We start from the raw sequence: 27,139 nt of genomic DNA, 5'->3' as shown, positions 1-27,139 counted from the left end.
AACAAAAAGTATGTTGTTCTTTCATTTAAAAAAATATGAAATGATATAAAATATTAAATAAAAAAAACGAATAATTCACCTACTTGTAGTAATTATTTAGGCAAAATACAAGTTGAGGAATGGATATAAAATTGTGTTATGATCAACAGAATCTACAAATTCAAAATGTTAACACAGTTAATATCTATTTCATGGCTACTTAGTTGGAAATATTTTGAAATATTGAAGAGAAACACAGAGGCCACTTTAGGTGCTGGAACATTACAATTAGATGGTTGTAGACACACACACACACACACACACACACACACACACACACACACACACACACACACACACACACACACACACACACACTTTGGATTTGAATTGTATTCTTCATTATATGCTATTCATTGTATACTATACTGTATAAGTATAGATTCATACTTCATTGTATACTAAACACAACTACTAGGTGATTTAGACACTTATGTACTCTGCAACTTCCACATTTCACAAAAATGTTTTATTAAAACCATTGCACAGCACAAGCACAACTTACATTCATTATTCATCTTTTAAAGATGCAGATACTATAGTACCAATAATACAGTTCGATGAAATCAAATGTTAGTAAATATTTGCTTTCTAAATGATGTCTGTTTGTTGAATGGAATTGATGTTAGAAATAAATAAAGTGGCACACAATAGAACACACAGTCAATAGTTTGCCATTTAAAGAATTTGAAAGTAAATCTTTAGTATAAACATTTAAAAAGTGCGTGCACAGTTTATACAAAAAGAAGAGCTCTATACATCAACATTTTACATTCCACATCTAACACTGAGAACATTCAAAGGCACAGAACATCACTTCAAAACGATCAAAAATTAGTCCAGTCATAAAAGTATTTCAAGTAATTTTACATTGCAAAAAAACCCCCAAAAAAAAAAAAAACAGTTTGGTCAAATAAAAGAAAACAACAGCACAGAGTCATTGTGTACAAAAAAATCATATGATGTAATCCAATAAAATTGTTCCTATGTGTAAACACATGAACTTTAACTTACACCTATTCAGTGTGGAAATCAGATTTAAATACTGGTTTAATAGCATTTATAGATGCAGCAATACAACCATGGAGTTTTTTGCCATAGTTTTTAACATATTGCATTGCATCTAATGACAACTGAATGACAAATTAAACTGGATCATCATACTGTATACATTATGAAATTAAACTGTTAGTCAAGAGATCGAAATGGGTTTGAGGGTTCATGTTAGAACCTGTCTGTAATAGGCAATTGTTTGGCACTTTAATGTAGTGGTCCATAGCAGTCATATATTGCAATAAATACAGAGCATGGATATAATTAACACACATACATGATTGTAAGAATTAAGTCAAAACTTAAATTAAAACCTAGCTCTAACCTTAATGTAACAAACCTATATAAATAGAGAGTGAAAATGACAGACGTGCTTTAATCAGAGCAACAGAGGAAGTATGGGGAAGCATATTCTGGAACAAAATCATCACAATACTTTACTTGGCATCACTGAATCCATGCTTCACATCCTATGGTCAACCGATGGAAATGGAAACATACTGAAAGAGGAATCTCCCTCTAGTAAAAAGATTGCATAATAATACAAATACCTCATGATCTCCAAAGTGCATTTCCATAGTTCTCCCCTTCTGCATTAAGATATCAATATATTGACTTCATTACCTCATTACTAAATAGGTAAATCTGATATAATACTGTATATATTTATCAAATAATGAAATAGAAAAGGAATGCATTAACAATAATTGGTCATAAATTGGCTTCTTAGTAAAATAAATAATTGGGAAATAAACAGTTAAATCTGTGTGAAATATGTAAAAAGACAACAACAAAAAAAAGAATGTTTTAACACTAATTACATCACATAATAAGTTATACAGTTGAATTTACAAAATGCACAAACTGATTGCAAATGCACCTTTTCATGCATTTCTGAAAAATGGTTACTTCTATACTCTTCTGCAGATTAATCTTAGATCAAATAAAATAAAACAATGTCAGCAGCAAATAATAATATAATAACATAAAATAATAAAAATATAACATTTTATTATTTGCAAGCCATCTGTGCTTACAAGAATATTAATAATTAAATAAAATCATATTTATAATTAATAATATTTTAAATTAATTCCAGGTACTATTTTAAAAAAATGCTAAATTAAAGCTACAGTATATGGTACCTGCCCCTGCATGCCCATATCTCTCACACACACACACGTACACGCACGCACGCACGCACGCGCGCACACACACACGCACACACACACACACACACACACACACACACACACACACACACACACACACACACACACACACACACACACAACAAACAAACAAACATTATTCAAGATGATTATTTACTGGCCATAAACATATGCTAGGGATTGTGAGTCATGTGCAACACACCATACACCATAACTACAGCTAAACTAAATATCATGTAATATGCATTTGACCCGAAAAAAATCCAATTAGTACTATTTTGAGAACTCAGTAAATTGCACACATAATAAACAAATGGTTGATGTGTTTCAATTGTTCTAAGTGATTTCTTGCTTGTTATCCCTTTTATCCTCCACCCACAGACATTCTTTGGAACGCATTAGTGACAAAGATGTCAAAACTTAAAAAAATAAATAAATAAATAAACACTTATCGATGGCAAAATGAATTAGGAAGAGTGCCTGTAACATAGTGGAATTCTTAATGCGTCACTCTGTTAGTCTTTCTTCTCGTCCTCCATATCGTCCTCAGACTGCGCTCCCTTATGGCTGAGTTTCTCCAGTGTGCTAGAAGAAGGCAGGGACTCTTGATCGTTCCCGTCAGTCTTTCGCTTCGTGGTCTCCTGCACAAACTCCTGGATCTCCACTGGCAGCCGACGAAACTTGTCCTGATACTCCTGATCCAGTTCGTTCTGAAGCTGCGCATAGATCAAATCCATTACAAACTCAATATCTACATGCTGTTAAAGAGTCTCCACGGAAAATGCCAATGGCCTTCCACAACATTTACACCTGACCTAACATTTACTCAATAACGCATGAATCAAAATCATCGCTCCCAAGCTGACACCCTAATCACAAACTTTACAGTCTGTAAAAGGTCACAATAAACATGTCAAGTCGATAATACAGCCTTTTATAGGATCAGCGTTTGAGAGGGTGAACTGTTTACCAGATGAAACCAGTACAAAGTGTTATGGAAATCAGTCATCGGAAATAATTAACATTATGAATGATGTCTGGTTAAAATGGCATAGAAATATAAAAAGAAATATAAGAACCGTTTAGTTTATAAGAGACTTTTTAAGAGTATACTATAGCACACTGTATTCTGTGTAGAGATGTTAGTATACTACAGTACTGACCACAGTATTAGTGACTCTAGATAAATATGTAAAGAAAGCCTGAAAATCCCATTAGATGACAATAATGCTAAATTCAACTCAAAATTATAAAAAAAAGAGTTTATGAGTAATTTCTTTTGCCAATAATATCCTTGGACATCCTCTTTTCTATTAAAATATTGAGGATTTGTACCTAATTACAATTTGACTTACATATTATTATTATTTTGAGTGTTACTGAAATTATTTATACTTATACTCAAGAATAGATTACTCAAGTGTAATGAAATGCAATTCTTCTTATTTAAGAACAAAAAAGGTTTTTTTTTACTTATGAATTTCATATAGCCAGTGACTGTATGCTATATGTCATTAAATAATTTAAAGCATTTTGTTCCATAATGTAGAAAAATAAAACAGAAAAACAAGTACCCATATCCGCAGTAATCTTTTCATGCTACACAGTCAAGTCAAGTTTCAAGTCAAGATTATTTCTATAGCGCTTTTCACAACAGACATTGTCTCAAAGCAGCTTTACAGAATTTAAGAGTTAAGGTGAATGATGTGTATTTATCCCTGATGAGCAGCCATGGTGACTGTAGCAAAGAAAAAACTCCCTTGGATGTGTTAATATTGTAAAAACTCCCTACAGTGTAAATAATGCTACAGCTAGATTTGGATGCTGAATATAGATAAGTCACCAGACTGCAGTGTGGAACGTAATGAGTGTTCCTAGCCCAGCCTAAATAAAATGTTTTACCATGTTGGATTATGCAGAAATGTGTATAAAATTATGCATTATAGGCTAATGTGTATTCTTAGACGTCAGGAACACAATTTAAATGTTAAAGCAAGGCTAGCTTATTTGCCTGTTAGATGTTTCCTCTACTAATGCCAGGTTAGAGTAGTGATTTCTGTAGCTAACATTGCCTCTCAGGAAGTCAGATTCTAGGAATGTAAATATTGGCTGTTGGTTATCATCAGTAATTTATCTCATATTCTCTGTATCTACACACCCTGCTGTTCATCAATCTACCAGTAAATGAAATAAATGCCTCTGTTCTATATCTAATGTCCTCCTTAGCGATATTAGCAAAAATGATTTAAAAAAAGAAAAAATGGAAATATGTATGTATGTATTTTACGCAGACAGCTTGAGACAGCTTGATATCAGTGACTTGCAATTCGAATGACTAATCCATTTTGATAGGTGGTTGATGTCACTGTAAAGTGTATTTAACTAGCTGTAACTAGCATGCATTACTTGTGGTCAGTGGTCAGTGTGTGTGTTTTTTGCTGTTATTATCTTAAATATTAGGTCAATGCAGTGCACTGCAGTTGCCAATTCTCTTGTACCAGTTTTTCTTTACATAATTGCAGCCTGTAGGGTAAACCTAGTGGTGGAAGTTGTACAACAAGATGTATTTAAGATATTATAGATATGTCGATGTGTCAAAATAACAGCAGTGTATAATTTCTAATTAAAATGCACCCTTGTTTTACTGTATTTTTTTTTTTTTTACAATAAAAAAAATGACATTTACATTTATTGCATTGAGCAAATTCCATTAACACGTTTATTTTTTACAAATTAACAAATCGCACACCCTGATATATACAGCATACTGATACTTTTGAGTTACTTTTCAAAGGCAAAGCAATTTGTTCATTCTTAATGGCATAATTTGGTCAGAGCAGCACTGGGAGCAGATGTGCTTGTAGGTGCCCTGAGGCCTACAGGACCCTGGGGGGAAAGAGGTACATCCACAGAATACAAAATACAAAAGTACTGAACTCCTAAAATATTGGTGTGTAGGTTGTATTTAATATATGTATATATAATGTATTTAAATTCTTAATGTTTTTGTCATGTTATTAGACAAAAATTGATTCGGAACTGCAACAGATGATGTAGGTGGCACAGTTGCAGTGTACCAGTTTGGAACTTGCTTTAGTAAAAATGTTATTCACACTCCATATGTAAAATGCCTGCCTGCCTGCTATCTATCTATCTATCTATCTATCTATCTATCTATCTATCTATCTATCTATCTATCTATCTATCTATCTATCTATCTATCTATCTATCTCTCTCTCTCTCTCTCTCTCTCTCTCTCTCTCTCTATCTCTCTATCTCTATAATGGCACTCGTTGTTAAATTGCGTTTTTGTATAGTATTGATGGTTTCTATATTCGCAACATGATAATGGTGGTATTAAGAGGTGGATTAAGTCAGGTAAGTACCCACTGAAGGCCAGCTACCAAATGCACAGCCTGCCACTGCTTTTATATCCTGCCTGTTGTTCATCTGGTTAGTTGGATTAACTTCAATATTGCTTGGTAAAATTGTATTGCTCTGTGGTTTTTGATTGATGCATTATTGATGCATTTTTAGCACAAGCGCCTGTAAATCAAGTGCAGTAACTTTGAGTCTTAGAGAAATGAAGACATTACATCATTTTTAAACCTATTTCCTTCACAATGACTATAAAATTTGTGCACATCTGCAGTCTCATGCTGTCATGATGCACTAAAAAAGTTAAAGGAGGTCACAGTGTCTATCAGATTTTATTTATATATGTGAATCCCAGATGCTAACCTTCATCATTCAATGATTTATTCAATAGTTATGAAAGTAATATTGCTTCAGTGATTCTGGTGGATGTCAAAATCAGTGATTTTGGTGGATGTTTGATGAAGCTAGCTGTTGTGAAGGCTAAAAAACCACTAAAAATTAAACACACACAAACACATACACACACACATTATCATACATCACACAAGCACAATCAAGTCTTTCATGCTAGTTCAAAAGAGGGCAGTTTCTAAAGTTTTCAAAAATGATGTGCATACCTTTGGTTTTTCTTCAATTATTTGTTGAAGAATATTCTTATGGTTCTCTGCAAGCTTTTCATGTCGTTTGGTTTGAGCGTCTTCCAGCTGTCCAAAGAATATAAACCACAAAAACAAATCAGGTTGAGGGCATGACAGCTGTTTTTTTTGCCTATGAACTCAGCCACCTCTGTGTGACATAATATTTCTTACCCTTTTAATATGTTGTACCACTTCATTAACATACGACCTGTTGATCTCCAACTTTTCCCTATAAGTATAGACATTTTATTTAAAAAAATAGCAATTTAGATTGAATTCTGTTTATACAGGAAATGTGTGTCACCTTTTAACTGATATTAACAAATATGGACTTTCACTGCCACCTACTGGACACTATCTGCCTTACTAAAATTACCTCATATGTAATCCAAAATTTTGCATTTTGTTGTTTTTTTTTTTAGATTCGACAAAAGAAAACAAACTCCTCTCCTTACTACTTACTCCTCTGTCAAGTGTTTCTCTTTTGATTTGGCTTCATTCAGCTTCTCCTGCCTTTTCTTGTCCATTCTCTTTTTCAGTTCTTTCTTTTCTCTGTAAACATTAAGACAACAGTAAGGCCCATGCTGGGACTAAATGAGAGGCAGTGCTTTTTAATGTTTTATTCACATCGAGCTTACTTTTCACACAAGTCTTTTAGTTTCTTCATTTGGCTGCTTTGACTCTCCTCAGTAACCAGGGTTAGTTTCTCCATTAGCTGTTCAATAGGTACGATAGAACATAGTACATTTTACGTTCAGATTTTGGAAGGTGTTTCCATATATACATCTATTTATACTTTATAAAAGAGATTTTACCAAAGTATGTTGTGTATCAATAAAGATCCTGATTTTGAATTGTTTTGCCTGTAGAAGATATTAGCGCATCACTGTACCTGCTTGATGTGTTCTTTTTTCAGGTACTTTTCACTGTAGTACTGTTCCTGACGCAGGTTCAGGAGCTGCTGCTGCTGCTGCTGTTTTAGCTCAGACAGTTTCTGCCCACTCTCCTGGTCCAGAGTTGCTAGCTCTTGCTCAAAAAATGAGGCTCCGTGCTCCGGACTGGAAGACAGACACCTGAGAAGCAGAGCTCAAATCTGTTCATCCATCTTCAAGCTACAGTATACATATTTGCATTTTTGAGAAGGAATTAAGCAGAGAATGGAGACCTACCTCTTCTTACCATCTCGTTTTGCAGATTTTTGCAGCACGGCTCGTCTGCGGAGGTAGTCATGCTGGAACTCGTTGTACTTGGCTGTATGCTCCTTGATCAGTTCTGTGGTTTTTTTGTGATGCTTCTTCACCAGCTCCTTCATTTCTTTGTAATGTCTTCTCTGCTCCCGGACAAACACCTTCTGTTGCTTTAGCTCCTCTAATGTGTGAGCTTCCATCTCTACGATGGGAAATGTTCAATTCAATTCAAATTTAAAGAAGTGTAGGAAAAATCTATCAAACTGATTTTGTATGACTACCGTGATTTCCGGACTATAAAGCGCACCCTTATATAAGCCGCACCCACTGAATTTTACAAATATTTTTATTTTTAACATAAATAAGCCGCACCTGTCTATAAGCCGGTGTCTACACTGAAACTAATGAACTTTACACAGGCTTTGAAGAAAGACAGTAAATGAAATAGGTTGCGCTTCTATTAGGAGCATAGCGGTATTTTGGGAAAAGCATGTCACTGCATTCAACCGCTATTGCTGCGTGTGTGTGCGTGTGAGACTGAGGAATATGTCCTTATTATTTTCTGATGCTCATTTCTAAGTTTCTTTGACTAACCCATAACGCTGTTGCCAAGAAAGATAAAAAAGCACGAGTTTTGGATACCTCTCTGTGCTTATATGATTTGTGTTGCAACTGGAGTTTTAGTGAGCTCTCGCTTCACCCAGACTCAACGCGCTACAACGGCTTGTATCTAAACACTAACCGACCAAGTAAGTCATTGTTCACTGTTTTCCTCTTTCCTTTCACAACTACAGTGGTACCTTGACCTACAAGTGCATTAATGTACGAGTTTTCCGAGGTACGAGCGGTCACTCGGTAGATTTTTTTGCTTTGTTACGCGAGCAAAAAATTGAGGTACGAGCTCGAGACGCCGCTGCTAGATGGCGAAGCAAAGCCAGAAAGCGAGAATTGTGACGAAAATTAAGATAAGCAAAGAAGAAAAAGTTTTTTTAATTTTAAAGTTTAGGGATACATAGTGTACAGGAGTGATAGTAAAAAACAAGTTTTTCCTCTGCCTATCGCCTCTAACCCCCCCCACACACACACACACACACACACACACACACACACACACACACTCCACCAGCGTTTTCATTAGTTCAAGTCGTCTCATCTCCAAGGAAAATACACTGAATAAAACCTTATTATATCTTTACATACTCTTTCTATTATGTTTTTATACAAGATTTGATATTTAGAAATGTATTTTCCAATTTAATAACATGAAACATAAAAACGGGGTGTCATTTTGAGGGTTGGAACGGATTAATGCCATTTTAAGTATTTTCAATATGGAAAACTGATTTGATGTGCGAGCAACTTGAGATACAAGCTCGTCCACGGAACGAATTAAACTCGTAGGTCAAGGTACCACTGGATTTCTCTGGGGAGTTTATCTTTTGTCATCGTCGTGCTGGAATGGTGAGGTGTGTGCGTGGGGTGAGGTGCGTTTTTTCGTTTCCGTTCAGAAATTTCATTGGTCTAATGTTATGGGGTTCAGTTTTTTGGCTTGAAGTTTGTGAATCCGAGAAAAACCCAGGAAAAATCCATAAATAAGCCGATTCGTTGTTTAAGACGCGGGGTTCAAAACGTGGGAAAAAAGTAGCGCCTTATAGTCCGAAAAATACGGTATGTAGATTATTTATTAGTCAGGTCAAAAATAAGGTAAATCTAAATCTATTTAATGAAAAGCAAAGATTTTATAGGGGTTCAGGCAAAATTCCTTGTAATTAAGTAATTTTCCTGAACAGTGGATGTAATTAGGAATAGCATGACATTTGAAAGCCATTGTGGTGTGTAACTGACCAGTGAGGACACTGTGTATAAGATCTTCAGCCTTCGCTGCAGACTTAGCTGTGCCTGAAACAGACAAACAACTGTACAGATCATGTTTGTGAATATGCAAACAGACTATTTTCACTCTCCTAATATCCATGTAATTTGGAAACTGAAAATGGCAGAAATAAGAAATCCATCCAGCTTTCAGTTGTTTGAAGATGTGACAGTACTGCATTTGGTGCTGTTACCTGTGGACTGAGGCTGTGTATTGAGCTGTGACGCTGGTTTCGGCGTCGCACTCAGAGCGTGACTCAGGCCGTTCTCCACAGGTGCAGGCTTAGGCTCACTCTTTGCCTCTGAAGCCTGCTCAACACCTGACTCAGTCTAACAAACAAGAGTTGACAAAGATGACTCATGCTGAAAACATATATAAAGACTTTGGCCCTTGTTTTTTTTTTTTTTTGGTGAGTTTTTCATAACAATGCATTGCAGTACTGTCAATCAGAAAAACATTTTACATAATAAAGTTTCATTAATATAAACAAGTAAAAATAATTTACCTTGGTGTGTGTGTGTGTGTGTGTGTGTGTGTGTGTGTGTGTGTGTGTGTGTGTGTGTGTGTGTTTGTGTGTGTGTGTGTGTGTGTGCGTTTGTGTGTGGTGAGGTGTCAAAAAAGTGTCCACCCATGGGCTTGCAAGTAAAATCCTCATGATACCTCAGTCATCCATGGGTCAGGAAGCCCAAAAGGTTGTGCTGTCTAAGAGGAAGATATGAGATACATTCTTCCCCATTTTAATCATAGCAATACTAGGCATCATAGATATTTTTGTAAGCTTATATAAGCAAAAGAGTGTGCTTCTGTATGTGGATAAATTCACAAGTGCGTTATTCTGCCCTGTAACATGAACATGAGTTGCAGTTCTGAAAGTTGTGGTTGGCATATGGCTTGCCATATCTCAGAGGAAGCATGTGTTAACTTTCACGCTCGTCACAAGGAAGCTGTTGTATGTCACTGGAGAAATATTGGGTGGGGTTTTTGCAGATGATCAATTAGGAATAAACTTGGGAAAAACAATGTCATTTTTTGTAAGCAATGTAATTTACAAACATAATGCCATTTTGTTACAATCACTGATCACTGAACTGAGTGGGCACATATTACACCCTGACTGTAAATGTAAACACATAGGTCAAAGATAAATTGTGCATTTTTGCCTTGCAAAGGTTGTTTAATTTACCAGAAAGTATTATAAGTATTATTTTGGCCCACTCTTCCCTTTTTTATAATAGTTTGCATTACAGTTCTGACATTAAATAATAAAAAATATATAAAAACAAGCAGTAAATTAAGAGCTTTAATTCCCCTTGATATTTTGTTAAACCACATGAGCACTGAGTGAACCTGCAGTGAACTATGTAAATCTGGGTGTAACAAGGTTCAGTTATACAGAGACCCCACCTCTTTGGCATCTTTCTCCTCCTCCCCTTCTTCTAATGTCAGTGCAGCCAGCTGCTTGGATCTCTGCTCCATTAAGTTGACGTATCTAATGGGGTTAGACAGGGCCTCTATGACATCTGTTCCAATAAGAAACGCACAGTCAGTCATCACAAGCATGGACAATTTCATCCCAACTCTCAATTCATCATTATTTGCATACACAATGGCATCACAATTTTTTTTTTCTGCTGTCTCAAGAATGTAATCTGCCTCGGAGCTGACGTCACTGGCGACTTCTGAGGGGCACAGAGCGCTCCTCGAAACAAGAGCGATAAATGCTTTTGAAAAGGCTAGACCCAATTGTACTTGTAGGCCCCAATAGCATTAAACATCTGAAGAAAAGTCACATGTGCCGAACAGGAAGCACAAGTCCCGCTAGTCTCGGCATTTCACAGCTTCTGTATCACACATTTAGCTCAGGGCTGCATTGCTTAAACCCGAGACACTGTGATTATGGTGGAATTTCACATTTGCACAATAGGGTGAAGAAAGAGGGCAGGTAATTATGATGTGCTAATTTGATACTACTCTACATACCTGCAAAGGTGTCTGGCACATAATCTTTCACTTCAATATACACAAATAGAGCAGGAAGATTGAGAGGCTGGTTTTTCTCATTTCTCAGTCCAATATACCGGTAACCTGTAACAATAAAAAACTTGTGTAAAAACAGTTTTAACATATAATTGCATTGAACAAATAAATCCAGTTTAGCGGCAAAACCAGACCTGGACGAATGGCCGATACTGGAATTATTCGATGACCTATGAACTTTCCACCCTCCTCAAATACAGCTATTCTAATTGAGGCAAGAGTAGGCAGAACCACCTGTAAAAAAACAAACAAAAAAAAAAAAACATTGGTCTAATGGTTTACTTAAAGTTGCTTGGCCTTTATAAATGTTGAAACTACCTTTTTAAAAACAATCGGCTCTTCATCCCACACAGGATTGATCGCATTGTTCTGCGATGTCTTTGTCTTAAATGCTTTCCGTCTCGTGTCAACCGGGAGGCCAAACATGTCAATCTCCACATACACCCCCACCTTCTTATCAGTAAGGAACTGTCCTGATATGATCTGATTGGGCAAGACAGTAATAGTTGCATTTATTCAATATAATATATTTATAATAATATAATACAATACATACACAATCCTGTAACTTTATCTGTTAACTTGTTACATTAAATACTGTATGTATGAACATGTAACTAGGACCTTCAAAAATTCAGTACGCATGTGGAGAACACGTTTCTTAGGTCTTTGTCCCATGTTATGTATCTTGAATAATATTCCAAATATTGCTATTTTCACATTGTATAGTCAGTCGCTTAAGGATTAGCAGTCATAGGGCAATAATAGAATTAATTAAAAAGCATGAAGTGCACATTAATGTTTGTTTTTGTACTTGATTCATTAATTCTTCTACCCATTCCTCAACACAAAGTTAACCTACTGTGTGAAACAATAAAAACAGACAAAAACTAATTAAAAAATAAAAGCAAATAGGAAACATTTATTAAAATAGGAATTCAGAGCCAGAACCAATAATAAGGCATATACATATTTTGCTGATCTCTCATGTGGGTAATATTAGAATTACTAATCGAGTGTTGGCAATGTATGTTGACAGATTGTCAATCAACTCCGACTTCTGAAAGGACACAGTATCCCCTAGCTTGTGATGATGTCATGATCTGAGACTTAAGCCTCAGTATCAGTATCAAGAAGACACTAAAATAGCTTTGCTTTTGTCAAAACCCAGAACTCTACCTTTCTAAGCAATCTAATAATGTTTCAATAGTTAATTTTATAAAATTCACAAAGGATCTTCATATGTACTAAACAACAGACACAAATGTTTATTTTGAAAAGTAAAATTAGTCCACATAACACTAACCTTTATTGATAACGTATTGGCTACAATACCATCCACAGTGCTTTCTGTGAAGGGGTCAAAATGCTTATCTGGTCGCCTCATGAACTCGGGTTTAAGCCTGTAGCCACTCTTCCCATTATACTCATACATGCCCAAGTTCAGCTGCATGGACAGATCTAGGTAAGCAAAAGAACACACACAGGACATTCATAAAGACATATTTAAAACCTTTCAACAACAATGAATTGTTTAGGTGAAGGGGCTGTGGCAACACGGGCATGGTAAAGCATTAGCTGCTTTAGCAGCGAACTGGCAGGTGACGTGATGATTCTCAACTGTGTGTGATTAAAGTGAATTGACTTATATGTTTCCTTTGTCTTTTCAAGAGAACTCAAGAGAATGAGAGAATAACAGCTAAGCTGAGCTGAACTGTTTTTACAAACAATAGAATTGCTGAAAAGCAATTATAGAGAAATAAAAGGAGGAAAAGGAAATCATAAAGCTCCATAAAAAAGGTTGCTAATCTTCCAAGTTCTCCTACCCACATACACCATATTCTATAGTGATGCACAAACCCAGTAGGAGATACAAGATGCTGCCATGGAAACCTTCCTGCTCTAAAAGATAGTTAAATCCCTTGTTAGCCTCCACCAAATGCCATATCAGGCTCCCCTCAAACTGCATCATGACCAACAGCAGTGTTTTAAAGCCATTGTTCAGGAGCAGGCTGAGAAATGACGGGTGATCCAGATATTGCAGCATCCACCTACTCCTCTAGCAGTAACTCCTCCATCCATGGCTGCTTTCATCTTTGTTTTTTTATTATTATTCTAAGAATTTATAGGTTTTTTTATTAGCATTTACGTCTCACAAACACAACCAGTTTCACTCTGCTGAATTCTCACTCTCTCAGTCACACACACACACACACACACACACACACACACACACACACACACACACACAAACCAAAACTATCATAATTCCTGCTAGTTCAACTTGCCCCCTCTTCTTTCACAGCCAACAATCTTTAACTTTAACCTTAAAGCTACTTACTGGGAACTTTTATTGGAAATTCTATTAGGAACGGTTTTGATTACTGGACCCTATCTGAGGAGCCAGGCATGGGGGCAGTTTAGAACAGGAGACTGTCTATAGAACTGATCAGAATTTGGTGGTGAATTTGTCTCAAAGGGCCTTCATGGTGGTTTGTAAATCTCTAACAAAAGCTTTTGTGACAGACAAAATAAACTCTCGCTTCAAAAAAGGATGAAGCACATACGTTCAAGAAGAGCGACTCTAAATTGACCATGTGCAAGTCCACAATTTTAGAGGCAACTTCAAGAAGCTGTGGCCACGAGGCTGTCAGTGACTGAGTGGTAATCCTAGAATGTACAAGTAGACAGTAATGAGGAAAGCTATTAAATTGAAGAAGGAGGTTTTCACATTAATCACAGAAATCGTTCCTGATTCAAGCTCTTTCTGCAATAATGGGGGAGCACTGACCATTTTATTTTGGAATAGTGGATCAGCTCATCACTGTGGTCTTTGCACATTTTTGAGGGAGTGTGGGAGTATGCTTAACCAGTCTGCATGTTTTTCAGCAAATTTGGCAAAAGATTACGATCATGTGCCACAATTTGTCGTGGGAAATATTTGGATCCCTGTTTCATGCAGTCTGGTCTTGTATGAGCACAGTGATAGTTGTATTAGCATTATTTGAATTAAGTAGAAACCAGTAAATTTGGGTGTAATGCTTTTTCAAAGGTATATCTTCTCTCCATTCCTATTTGTAGTTTATAGTGACAAAACATTAGAACAACAAGCAATGGAATGTTAGGTCAGTGTAAACCTGTCAAATGGATTAAGTCAGAGGTAGCAATTTCACAATCTTTGTATTGGTTGTGGTGGTAAGGAGAAGCTTGAAATTTAGACAATTTAATTTTCCATCACTCCATGTTTCTATCTTGTGAGCTGTGGCTAACAAGCAATGTCATGGCCCGCAAGCAGCAAGAATGAGGTTTCTCCTTAGATTTGCTGTGCTTACACTCTACTCAGCAATGCAAGATAGCCTCAAAGAAATGGTGCTGCTTTTCCAAATTAACAAGAGCCAGATAATGTGCTTTGGGAACCTAATAAGAATATACCTGTGTGAGAGACTATATTTAACAATTGGCTTGGGAACCTATTGGGACCACTGGAATCTGTGGCTGGGAATAGGACATCCAGACATCTGGAAGCCTGTTGCCACCTCAACCCCCTCCCAGAAAAACAAATGTAAAGATGTCCATATAGGATGACGTGAACTTTAGACTGCTTTTACCTATTGTCTGAAAGTTCAGTGCCACCAGCTGGCAGCCTGCATTCCAAAACACTTGTGGCATGTAGTTGGAGGAATCGACTCGAGTGCCCTTGGGATAAATTCTGCTTAGCTGAAGCTTATTGTATCTTAGAATCCAGTTAAGTATATATAGACATTATTTTAACAGCTACAAACACCTTAATATAAGGTAAAATTTATGTATAATTTATACTGTAACTTTTAATTGCAGGATTTATCGAATAGAAAAGATACTCCACAAACTCCACAGGAGTCTTGGTTAGCTGCTCCAGGGCCTTTGTCTCCACAAATGATGACATCTGATAACTACGGGAGACTTCTGAAAACACAGTGATGGAAAATACATCAAATACACTGAATAAGGCCAAATGAATGAGTCCAACATGACAAGTAATTCTGCTCACTTTTGGAAGTCTCAAAGGAGTGGAACTTAGTGGGTTGGATGTAATTAACTAGAGTGGACATTTCTTCAGTAGCAAAAGCCTCAGATCCTGCTGTGCCCTGTGAAGAATCCATACACAAACAAATTAGCTGCCAATTCTCCAGACTTGCTATAAATGTGATAACTAAGCCTACTTACCTCATCCATGGACTTCTTACAGTCATCATCGTCATCATCATCTTCTTCATCATCATCTGCTTCTACCTCTGCGGGAGCTAACGAACACCAGGGTTTTAGAACAGTAAAACATTATTGACTTAAATAAAAAGCCCTGGTTTATAATTCTGTGGGTGCCTATCAGCAATCATCATGTCTGACCGTTAATATGCATAATACTTAGATGCAACTTCAGTAAATGGAATAGGGAAAGAGGCACTACTCTCTTGGCTAAATGCAGTTAAAAAATTCTAATGAAGTCAGATATATTCATAAACATTCATACAGTCAGTGGTTAGAAATCATATCTTCATTCTAGTGAATGTGACTGAAGCTACTGTATTGTTAATAGAACTGTGTATTGTATTGATTATCAAATGGAAACCATGCCTAAAATCTCAGATTTTAATTCATGCACCTTCACACATGCAACATTTTTACTTTGGTTGCCTTACTACTGTGTATAATTGCATTATAACACCTTATTATGTCTGTAATGTGATGCTGAGCTGTACTTAAGCATATTACATCATATACCGAGCCTATGTAAACACTTGCCTACTGTCAGGTTGTTTTTTTTATGCATTTCTGTCAAAATGCAAGTTACATCCCATGAACAATGTGTTCCTCCTAAAGATGAAATAAAGCCACCAATGGTTAATTGCATACACATCTGGTAGCATTGCATTAGCATACCTTGCAACCTTAGCTATGAAAGCAATAATATTTCATTAGCATAAAATAGCTATATACATTACACCCCACCAGATGGCACTGTAAGTTTAACAAACATGGACACATTTTTGTGCTTTAAAAGTCAATTCTTAGATCAGTCTTTAGCATTCTTTTGCATCATCAAAATACTTTTAACAAAAAAATCAATAAAATAAAATATCATATTTACCTGCAGGTCCAGCGCTGGGTGAAGATGGCTCAAACACACTAGAGGAGTCACTGTTGGTGTTTGAAGCTTGCTCTGACAGCTTCTTCTTTGTGCTTCCGTCAGGTGGTTTGGGGTGAGACTTTTTGTTCTTGATAAGGATCTTTCCCATGAGTTCCTGTGGACTGGGCAGTGGAACCCCTGACTCAAGCTAAACAGACACAAAACCAAACATTTTCCTACATGCTTTAGCCTTATTGTAGACTTTGTGTACTACTGTACTGGTGTGAGAAGGATCCTAAGGCCAGTTACATACTGGATATTTCTCAAGAGGCTCAGTTAAAAGGGCATCTCCAAAAATCGATCTGCAATATTCTGCCATCTTGGCTTGTTGTTTCGGACTGTAATTATAAACACAATACAACACAAAATATATATATATATATGATTTTTTTTTTTATGTATTAAATCAGCCAAGAAATGTCAGAGGCATTTACAAATTGTGATACTTTACATAAATGTTGAAATCAGCTACATTTTCTTGCATACAGCAAAAAAAGGAGCAGCAACAGCATGTGGCATTTCAGGAGGGACAAGTGAAAACAAATTGTGCATTACAGACTATGCTATAATCATTCTACTCCTTGTTGCCATAGTTGCACTCAGCTCTTGTGTGTGCAGAACATTGGCACTCCAAGGCCAAAGGTAAGAGAGGCTTGTCAAATGCAAGGTAGTGTGGAGTTTTCACTCACGAGTCCACATGATTCTCAAAAGACAGGATGATGGGGAAAGGAGACGTTTTAAAAGCACATTCAGCAATGGCCTCAATTACTTCCTGAAAGAGAATAGATTGAATATGAATAGGTTTTAGAAGGGAGAATATAATCACGAGCTAAGAGATAAAAATCTAACACACTTAAGTTCCGCTATCCAAATGCAGTTTATTTCCGGGTGATGAACTCATTCAGCATTGCAATTACATTAAGAAAGGAATTAAGTTAATAGGACACCACTGAGCTAAAGACACTCTGGGGTAAAACCAATAGAAAACTCGTTGCAACTTGATCAGTTTAAGATGAAACTAAGTGACAGTGCAAAGTTTATGGTTTCTACAGTGTGTATTACCTTAAAGGAGATCTCAGAGGTCATGGTGAAGCCATGTGTGATAACAGGCTCTTCTTCAGCGGTACGGCCTTTCCAGCAGTCCAGTTCCACACAACGACAGCCAGACAGCAGCACCTGCCTATACATCTCCACTGAGGAGTTTCCTGCTAGCTGCCCCGCTGGAAAATACACACACGTACACTCCATTCAGAGTTGATCATGACATGAAGAAAAAAAAAAAAGAAAAAATGGAAGGACTACATAGAGTTTATGTATGATAGTACTTATGACTTAATTAAGACAGTACTACTGGGTTTTATTTTGTTTAACACATATGTTCTGTGACCAAACTGATTATTTCAAACATTAGTGATATTGTCTCAAACCATTTACATTTTGTTATAGAATTAGGATTATAATAATGAAAATGTTTTGGGACATGCAATTTGCAAAGTGTGAAATGGTTGGCAATACAAAATATTTGTAGAGAATATTTATATAATTTGAAATGCAAGCTTTAACCTACTGTGGTCTAAAGTCGTTTTCCTGGGAAGTGGTAGCGTATATATTTCTGATGAATGTGACTGAAGCTGAAGCATGGTTAAAATTTTGGACTTTGGATCTGAAGGGCATGAATTCAAATCTTAGTATCACCCAGCTGCAACTGCTGGGCCCCTGAGCAAGGCCCTTAACCCTTAACTGTTTAGAGATAATTGTAAGTTGCTCTGGATAAGGGTGTCTGCCAAATCCCAAAAATGTAAACATCACAAAAAGGTCGTAGTAGATTAAATGTTTTGTATTGTATTAGTCTAGTAAAACTATGTATTCTGACTTTATCTAACACAATTTTCCAACTATTACTGTGGTAAATTGTACCACAAATGGCAGCAGTTTCTGAGAAGATTTCTTAATGTTTTAAAAAAATAGCTACCCTCTTGACTATACCTTTTCACCACATGAATGCACATACATTTGGTTACAGTTTTGCTTGTCTGGAACTCATATCTAACAAAACATGGCAAATCTAATATTTCATATTAGAAATATTGTATTATAGTTAAAAGAACCTTTTGTGTGTGTGTGTGTGTGTGTGTGTGTGTGTGTGTGTGTGTGTGTGTGTGTGTGTGTGTGTGTGTGTGTGTGTGTGTGTGTGTGAGTATGAGTGTATGTATTTAGCAAAAGTGTAAAATAAGGATTTAGGATTCTGTAGAAGTGAAATCCTGTTTTGTGAACATACCTGTGAGATATGTGTTATGAGAGGAGTTGATGAAGTAGTGTGAAAGAGGGAAGGTCATGTCTTCACTCTGGTCCAGTTTCTCAGGTGGTAGTACACCATTCTCATCACTAACTAAATACCTGGAGAATCCCTCGACTGAAATCTGCCCTGTAAAACAGTTCAGCACATGTGTTTACTCTATGTCCATAGGTCATATTTAATCTTTAAAGCAGCTTTTGCAAAAATAACAGTTCAACGTTGAAATGGCACGCCTGTTACAGTGCAACAGCAGCATTGCCGACTGCAGAAAAGCTGTTTAACACTACTTTAGCACCTAAACTAGCAACCAGTCTCATCAGTAAAAATAAATGTTGGAATTGCAAACAGTCATCAAATTAAACATGAACTGTACAATTCCTATTCCCTAAACAGACTATGTGCATGTAGGGAAGACACTGAAAGAAAAGTGTCCCTTGTGACAAATTCTCAGCAGTAGTTTACATTAATTAAGGTCGTTTTTCACAGAGCAACAAAGGTAATTAACTGTAGTCATTTTTATAGACATGGAGGGATTTCATATCAACTTTACATGAAGAATTTTAGTGGGATTGCTGCTGTAATGTTATAGTGAGCCAAATAGCTTTGGCTTCCACACAGCAGAAACACACCACCTTGCTCTCCCTGGAAAAAGGAGACAAGCGAATTTCAAAGACTGCAATTACTGAGCTCTGCTGAAAGTTAGTAATTGTCTTGTCAGTGTGGAGAATAAGCTAACACTGTGCAATAAAGATAATATTTATGGCTCGCTCTATTCACATTCGCTTTAGGGCACAAAGATGCCACCGTCTGAATCAATAAATTTTCGGCCAACATGAAATCACCTTTGACACTTGGTAACATTGGGTCAACGGGGACAATGTCTTTTCTAACATCTCTGTGTCTAAACCAGAAATATGTATAGACAGAGCACAATATTAGTCTGGAAGTGTCTTGTGTAGAGGACGCGTATGCCCTGTAACTATTTCTCTTGCCTGTCTCAGAGCGTGGGCTGAGAGAATAGCTCATAATCTATATGACAGCGAGGTGTCATGGTAGCTCTGCAAGGTAAAGAGCTTAATGATCACTCTCATCTATCCTCATCTCCAGTTGCTCTGGGCTAAACATGTCTAATCAATCAGCTGTCACAAAGCTAACTGCATCTCTCATACGATCATTCCAGTGATCGGATCCCCCGGCTGTGTACTGGATTATATAAATAAACTGGCTCAGCCGCAGTGTCGGAAGGCATGTTCAAGTGGATCTCAGGAGTCACTGTTGCTATGGTAATGAAACAGAAGAAAAGGTAGAGAAAAATGTTTTGTGCTCCGAATAGAAAAAGATAAATTTTTTTATTTTATTTGATTTAAAATTTGAAGCTACATAGAGGATTCAAAGACAGTGAACTGTTCTTGAGAAAGAACAAATGACTGTGGAGTGCGATTGTGTGGGTGTCAATCACATGACTGAGCTCTGCGCTACTGTGGCATTGGGTTCCTAATAAAGAGATCGGACAAAGGAAAAAAAGTCGATGGAATGAATGTGCTTAGTAAAAAAGCATCTCAGCACAAAGCAAAGCCCAGAATATTGTATAATACAGTACAATATAGTTCAAAAACTATATAAAACAAATGATATTTTATGGTGAAGTATTGTATCATGGATGTTCTTAGAATTTTAGAAGGGTTATTAGGTGTTTTTAAGCTTTCAAAAAACGTTCTTTTACCTATTTGTATATATTCTTCCCTGAAAGTATTATAAGTATGCTTTAGAAGTTAAACTCTTCAGTTAAGTTAAACTATCATTCAATTTATCCTTTACAATACCATACTGATAAAATGCACCTGCTTGATTCCAGTTATTTTGCAAATGTGGACATTAGTCATTTGTAAATGCCAAACATCATTGAAAATCATTACTGGTAATAGCATACACAATATCTATTGGTAAGATCAGTGCAAACACTGAACTCTGATTAAACAGGTCACAATTTTCCATCAGTGTGAGAAGATTTCTGCACAGTTGCACCTTGTTCTCTGTGGAATAGGTGTAGTGAAACTGAGGCTGTAAAAGTACAATAAAGTTATTTAAATCAATTGTTAATACAAATACAAAACTGGGTGTTCACCCTTTGATTTAAGGGTCAATTCACTTTAATTATGCTAATGTATAACAGAACCAAGTAGATACACAGTACCCTTGTATGTGGGTTGAAATATCATTACAATTGCTTTTATAATTAACTACAGTGCGTTACACTGTAGTTCGAGTGATCGAGTGTATAATGGCTAGACATGTTTTTGTCAGTTATTGAGTACAAAGCCTTCTAAGTGGCACTGTGATGAGCATGATTTCACCTCCACAACACACAACACTGAAGGTAAACTAGATGTTCAACTTTGAACCCACTGCTAGTTGTCAGTATAGAGCAGTAACATGCAAAAAACTATTGATTAATGAATGTAGTAGATGGGGGCATGTTTTAGTAGGGGTCTGCACTGGGAAGACAGCGCTTTGTGTATGAGTCAGAGAGGCAATGACCTCTGACCTCTCTCTCTCTCTCTCTCTCTCTCTCTTTCTCTCTCTCTCTCTCTCTCTCTCTCTCTCTCTACCTTCTCTCTACCTGTGAGCATTACAACTCTAATGGAGATAGATCACTGAAGAATTCTAAATGCCCTAGCCAAATAAAGGCAAACCACTGGCTATGATTTATGAGTCCTTTATGATTTCCTGTACACTCATGAAAATAATTGTAGACAAATATAATAAAATCAGGATCTTAAGAACAATATAAACACTGCTTAAAAACAATGGAACTGCTCTGATGTTTTGAATAACTATATTATATTGTCTGCTAAAAAGCTTGACTTTTGTAGCATCGCCCACAGCTACCTGTCAACCCTGGACAGTCTAGGCTTATATGACATGACAGCACATCAACCAGCTGAAGGAATCAATAGACAATAGAGACAGTCTGAACATGATGGTTGAGGGTCATGTGTTTTTAGGACTGACCTTTTTCACTCATGCTTGGGTTGGGCTCAAATTTCTCCATAAGCAGCTGTGTTTGTTCTGTCTTCAGTGGAGGATACAGGATTTCATTTAAACGAGGATCCCTCTGCTTATTGTTAATGAACTCAGTCATCTGCTCCATGTTTAGATAGTTCTTGCCTTTAGCTCCTCTATAAACCAGATATTGGTGAGATTTCGTTTCAGAAATATGGCTTTACATAATGCTCAATCAAAATTCAAAGATGAAACAGAAGGGCATAACAGAAAGCTGTTTTACCCTGAAATGTAGCACATCACTTTACTTACAGATCTGCAAAGATTTGGTTGATTTCAGGTCTGGGACAGAGATTGGCAATGAAGGATTTGTAAAGCTCAGGAGTTAGGTCCTCCAGGGGAATGGAATCATTCTGTATTAATAAAAAATGGCAATCGATTGCTGATCAATAGTAACATGTTTAACCTAACATTCCAGTTACCCTTCTAACCCTGAGCAGAATCTTAATACCCAGGTACAGACAAATTCATTAAATATTCAAACTAATTACAGTTGCTAATTAGCAGCCTATCCAAAAAAGTCTAAATGGGATCAAATTCCATACATACAGTTGAAGGGAAGCACTCATTTCATTAAGGAATCAATATGGATAAAGACAAAGATTCTCCTTCGCATTACAGTTCCCATGGCAACAAAAATCATGTGCTTGCATTTTGGATTCTGTTTTAGTCTTATCTCTGTTCCTGTCATTGGTGTGCTACCTAATTGTGTCCACCTGTTCTGTGTTTGGGCCCTATTTAATTTCTCTATTTGTATCATTCTGTTTAATACTCATTGCGGTGTCCTACATCAAGCCTTGTTTTCATGTTCTAGTTGCCCTTTTGGGTTGACCTATGTTTGTTTTTGTTTCCTACAACTATTAACTTGCAGGAAACTAAACAAGCAAAGGTCAACCCAAAATGGCAACTAGAACATGAAAACATTTTTATACATATCCTAATGAACCAAACATTGAATTTATGCACATACAGTATATCCTGGCTCTAAACATTATAGTGTGCAATGCTTGTCATTAACATTTGCTTCAACTGTCCCCATATTAATCCCTTTGTGCTCCTCATCACCTTCAGTAGTGGATTTCAATGGTATTTAAAACAATTCCTGATGTACATGATAAACAGAGCATGAGCTGCTTTCTTGAATAAAATGCTGTCCAAAATGAATGATCACTAAAAGCATCACACTACCCTTTGAATTAATCGGTGCTTACTGTCCAAGTCTGCAGACAATCCAGTTAATTTGACTTTAAATCAATTAGATCATTTGAACAAATCTAATAATAAACAATGTTTTCAGACTGCGAGCATTTTTGCAACAGTAAACATTTGAAATATGAAAATAAGGCAGATGATCCAGAAGGCAGTGGCAAAGCTCGGGGTCGATTAATGTTTTGGTGGTATATAAAGATATATAGCTTTTTGTGTTATTAGAGTTATAAGAACACTAAAATTATTGAAAAATAATATAAAATGTAAAAGGTATAACATGGGCATTAAATAACAATATAAAACAAAATGATATTGAAAAATAATCCCACCATTATGTTTCTATCTAGTTATTGGTAAATACGATGGGATCGCTTCCTGTTAGAATGTGCACTTGTCCTTTCTCTCAGTGGGATCCTGGAGTGATTAGCCAAACATATGCTTACCCTGCCTGATGGAAGATTACAGCTCTCCAGTGCTGTCTCTATGCGCTTCCTATCAGTCGAAAACACGCGAAATATGCTGCACAAAAGAAAAATTAAAAACAGAGTTTTCTTATCATTTATTCTTAAAATATGGTAAAGGAACTTATAATAGTCAGGCAGTGACTTACTTTTTTACAGGAATACGTCCTTCTTGGTTTGGCTGCAGCTTAAGTCTTGTGTATCTGATTTGATAAGCAGCATGTTCAGTGAAAGAATAAAAAAAAAAAAAAAAGGGAATATTACATTTTCACATGATATTGATACTGAATTAGTTAATATTAAACACAGCATGATTGATGCATGTTTTTTTAGTACTTTACTTTTGTTTATAGTTTTAATTACTGTAAATGTGAATTCAACCCCTTTTTCGTTAGTAGATAAATGTGTTTTGATGCCTAGACAGAAATCTATTGTGAAGTCACTTTGGTGTGATCGTGCCCTAAGGCTAATGCTCAGGTGTGAAAAGCTCATGGCAAATGTCATGTTACATCTAAAGCCATGAGGGATAAATGTAGACGACATGAGCCTATCTGCGGGTGCTTACGCTTTTTCCAGGCTGGACTCTCGATTCATGTTCTGAGCCAGCAGGTTGGATGCCAGACTAAACAGCTCCTCTGCCCACTCCTTCAACAAAGAACAAGGGACAATAATACAATACAGTCAATACCCATTTATATAAAAATCTCCACATATACATTTTATATATATTATATATATATACATATATATATATATATGCAGCAGGCATATCTGTTTAAACATTTTTTATTCAAAATAGAAAGAAAGAAATATAAAAGAGCCTAAATTAAAACCTTCAACACAGCACACATTTCTTTCCGATGTCCTTTCTTTACGAAGATATATAAAAAAAACTGTACCGGAAAAAAAGATTTTAACCAGTAAACATTTGTTTTACTGACGTGCCAAGTCTTAAATCAGCATCAGAATCCGCCATGATGCACACATCCGGCAATTAACCCTCGGGGGTCGTGACATTTTTTCCTTATAACTGTGAAACAAACTTAAATTAATCTGTCTTTTTTAATTGTACTGATAAGAGCAGTACATCATTCGACTCGGTAAAGGGCTTACTTTTATTTGTACACACTCATAATAACAACAAAACCTGCTGCTTTTGTAAAATAAAGAAAACAAAATACTTGCCTCACAGACATAATAAATATATGTATAAAAAGCTTGAAATGTCTAACATAAACATAGCAAAAGTTCTGTTTGGTGTCCTGATGATTTACGTAATTTCCATATCCATATTTGTCCATGCCCATGTTGTTTTAGAGTATTAAAAACTTGAAAAATATTAATTGAAGGTACATTTGGAACAGATAAAAATGTGCGATTAAGTTGTGATTAATCATGAGTTAACTCATGACAATTATGTGATTAATCATGATTAAATATTTTAATCAATTGACAGCCCTAATACACACACACACACACACACACACACACACACACACACACACACACACACACACACACACACACACACACACAAAACGTTTATCATTGCACTACTGTATATCCACCCATAGTTATTCTGTATAAACTGTATCATGCATACATTCAAACTTATATATCTATATAATGTCATTTAAGTATATATATATATATATATATATATATATATATATATATATATATATATATATATATATATACACACATACATACACACACACACACACACACACACACACACACACACACACACACCCTTATATAAGCGGCACCCACTGAATTTAACAAGGATTTTAATTTTAAACATAAATAAGCCTATACGTCTACACTAAAACTAATGAACTTTACACAGGCTTTAATGAAAGACAGTTCTTTTAAGTCCTTATGTCATGACGTCATGCATATCCAAATATCATCTCGGCGGATAAACATACACACTAAACACATTTAAATAAAGTCATGTCTATTGCATGAGAGCATATAGCTTATCTGTTTAAATTAAATCATCATCATCATCATCATCATCATCTTAGAAATGTTCCTTAAATTTACGTTTTGCACTAAATCACCCAATACAGGCACTGATGTGCAGAACGTTGATGTTTTAAGTTGTTAGTAAATAAACTTACTTTTCATTTAAGTCCTCAGTTCGCCTGTGCTCATATATCAGCAGCGCAGCACCAGCCTTTACAGTATATCAAACGCATCTGATTCGGAGTCCAAAAAGTGTGTGTGTGTGTGTGTGTGTGTGTGTGTGTGTGTGTGTGTGTGTGTGTGTGTGTGTGTGTGTGTGTGTGTATCGTTGTTGTATGTCGCACGTGTCGGTTTTTGATTCTGTGTACTGGGGTTTCAAAAACTAGCAACCAGTATATGAATCGAGTCTCGAGAACCGCGGTACCAGCATGTGTACTGTTTGGTTAGCCGCGCATGCTCCGTGTTAACAGCTCATGATCGTTCTCAGTATGTCGGACATGTCCGAAAGAAACGGTTCTTGATACAGTACTGGTGACTCGAGAACAGCAGTATGTGTGCTGCTCGGAATCGGCAGGTATGCACATGCTCAGTGATGATCACTTGCTCAGCAGCATGTTTCAGTTTAATGTGTGTACTGTTGTAGAAACTAGAGAAGAACCCCATTCTCAGGGATATTGATTTATTTTGAGTTAGATAGACGGTCATACACATTCAAAAAGTGAGTAACTTGAGTAATTTTGTTAATTAGTGCTGATTTGAGACACGAACTGTTTTGAACGATTCAGTCCGATTTGGTGAACTGGTTCGACCGATTCGTTCACGAACCGGACATCACTTCTATAACTGCATGTGTGCAAAACCGAGGAATATGTCCGTATTATTTTCTGATGCTCATTTCTACGTTTCTTTGACTAACCCATAACGCTGTTGCCAACAAAAATAAAAAAGCACGAGTTTTGGAAATCTGTCTGTGCTTATATGATTTCTGTTGCAACTGGAGTTAGCGAGCGCTCCCTTAACCCAGACTTAAAGCGTTACAACGGCTTGTATCTAAACAGTAGCCTACCAAAAAAGTAATTGTTCACTGTGTTTCTCCTTCCTTTCACAACTATTTCTCTCAGGAGTTTATCTTTTGGCATCGTCGTGCGTTTAAAAAAATATTTTTTTCTCCCGATGCCGTGCAGCTCAGAACACAGGTGAGTGCGTTTTTTCGTTTTTGTTCGGATATTTAATTGGACTAATGTTATGTCGCTCAGTTTTTTGGCTTGAAGTTTGTGAAACCGGGAAAAATTCATAAATAAGCCGCTTCGTTGTTTAAGCCGTGGGGTTCAAAACGTGGAAAAAAAGTAGCGTCTTATAGTCCGAAAAATACTTTAATCTAATCTAATCTATACATACAAGGTATCTTCAAAAGTGAGTACAACCCTCACATTTCAGCAACCATTTTAGTATATCCTCTCTAAAGACAATGGCATAGAAATGAAACTTTGATATAGATGTGGTGTAGATTTACTGTCCTCTGAATATAACTCAACAATACAGCCATTATTGTCTAAATAGATAGCAACAAAAGTACACCCTAAGTGAACATG

General features: G+C 36.3%; 1 protein-coding gene across 4 annotated transcripts in view; it reads right to left on the bottom strand.

Annotated features, from left to right (window-relative positions):
• Positions 1–486: 486 nt before the first annotated feature.
• Positions 487–27,139, bottom strand: part of plcb1 (phospholipase C beta 1) — a 50,030-nt gene continuing 23,377 nt past the window's right edge. The window contains exons 5-33 of one of the 4 annotated variants that reach the window (XR_014534220.1): positions 24,139–24,218; positions 23,723–23,776; positions 23,556–23,631; positions 22,156–22,256; positions 21,853–22,019; positions 18,823–18,969; positions 17,607–17,764; positions 17,234–17,316; positions 16,798–16,882; positions 16,506–16,692; positions 15,584–15,660; positions 15,408–15,504; positions 15,238–15,322; positions 14,986–15,110; positions 12,684–12,838; positions 11,696–11,860; positions 11,512–11,611; positions 11,321–11,425; positions 10,745–10,860; positions 9,534–9,669; positions 9,313–9,366; positions 7,450–7,669; positions 7,173–7,353; positions 6,919–6,995; positions 6,743–6,832; positions 6,452–6,509; positions 6,260–6,346; positions 2,289–2,980; positions 487–2,210 (exon numbers count right to left, since the gene is read on the bottom strand). Coding sequence is in view for 1 of the 4 variants with exons in the window: in XM_083545487.1 (XP_083401613.1) it covers positions 2,780–2,980; positions 6,260–6,346; positions 6,452–6,509; positions 6,743–6,832; positions 6,919–6,995; positions 7,173–7,353; positions 7,450–7,669; positions 9,313–9,366; positions 9,534–9,669; positions 10,745–10,860; positions 11,321–11,425; positions 11,512–11,611; positions 11,696–11,860; positions 12,684–12,838; positions 14,986–15,110; positions 15,238–15,322; positions 15,408–15,504; positions 15,584–15,660; positions 16,506–16,692; positions 16,798–16,882; positions 17,234–17,316; positions 17,607–17,764; positions 18,823–18,969; positions 21,853–22,019; positions 22,156–22,256; positions 23,556–23,631; positions 23,723–23,776; positions 24,139–24,218 (3,267 nt within the window). In the remaining 3 variants the exon portion in view is untranslated. Of the gene's footprint in view, positions 2,981–6,259; positions 6,347–6,451; positions 6,510–6,742; positions 6,833–6,918; positions 6,996–7,172; positions 7,354–7,449; positions 7,670–9,312; positions 9,367–9,533; positions 9,670–10,744; positions 10,861–11,320; positions 11,426–11,511; positions 11,612–11,695; positions 11,861–12,683; positions 12,839–14,985; positions 15,111–15,237; positions 15,323–15,407; positions 15,505–15,583; positions 15,661–16,505; positions 16,693–16,797; positions 16,883–17,233; positions 17,317–17,606; positions 17,765–18,822; positions 18,970–21,852; positions 22,020–22,155; positions 22,257–23,555; positions 23,632–23,722; positions 23,777–24,138; positions 24,219–27,139 lie in introns of all 4 variants that reach the window. The other 3 variants (XR_014534221.1, XR_014534222.1, XM_083545487.1) reach the window with 3 other exon arrangements.

The sequence above is a fragment of the Silurus aristotelis genome (genome assembly GCF_946808225.1).
Source record: "Silurus aristotelis genome assembly, chromosome: 6".
Classification (NCBI taxonomy): Eukaryota; Metazoa; Chordata; class Actinopteri; order Siluriformes; family Siluridae; genus Silurus; species Silurus aristotelis.
Note: the sequence above shows the minus strand (reverse complement) of the source record. Positions and strands in the feature narration are given on the sequence as shown.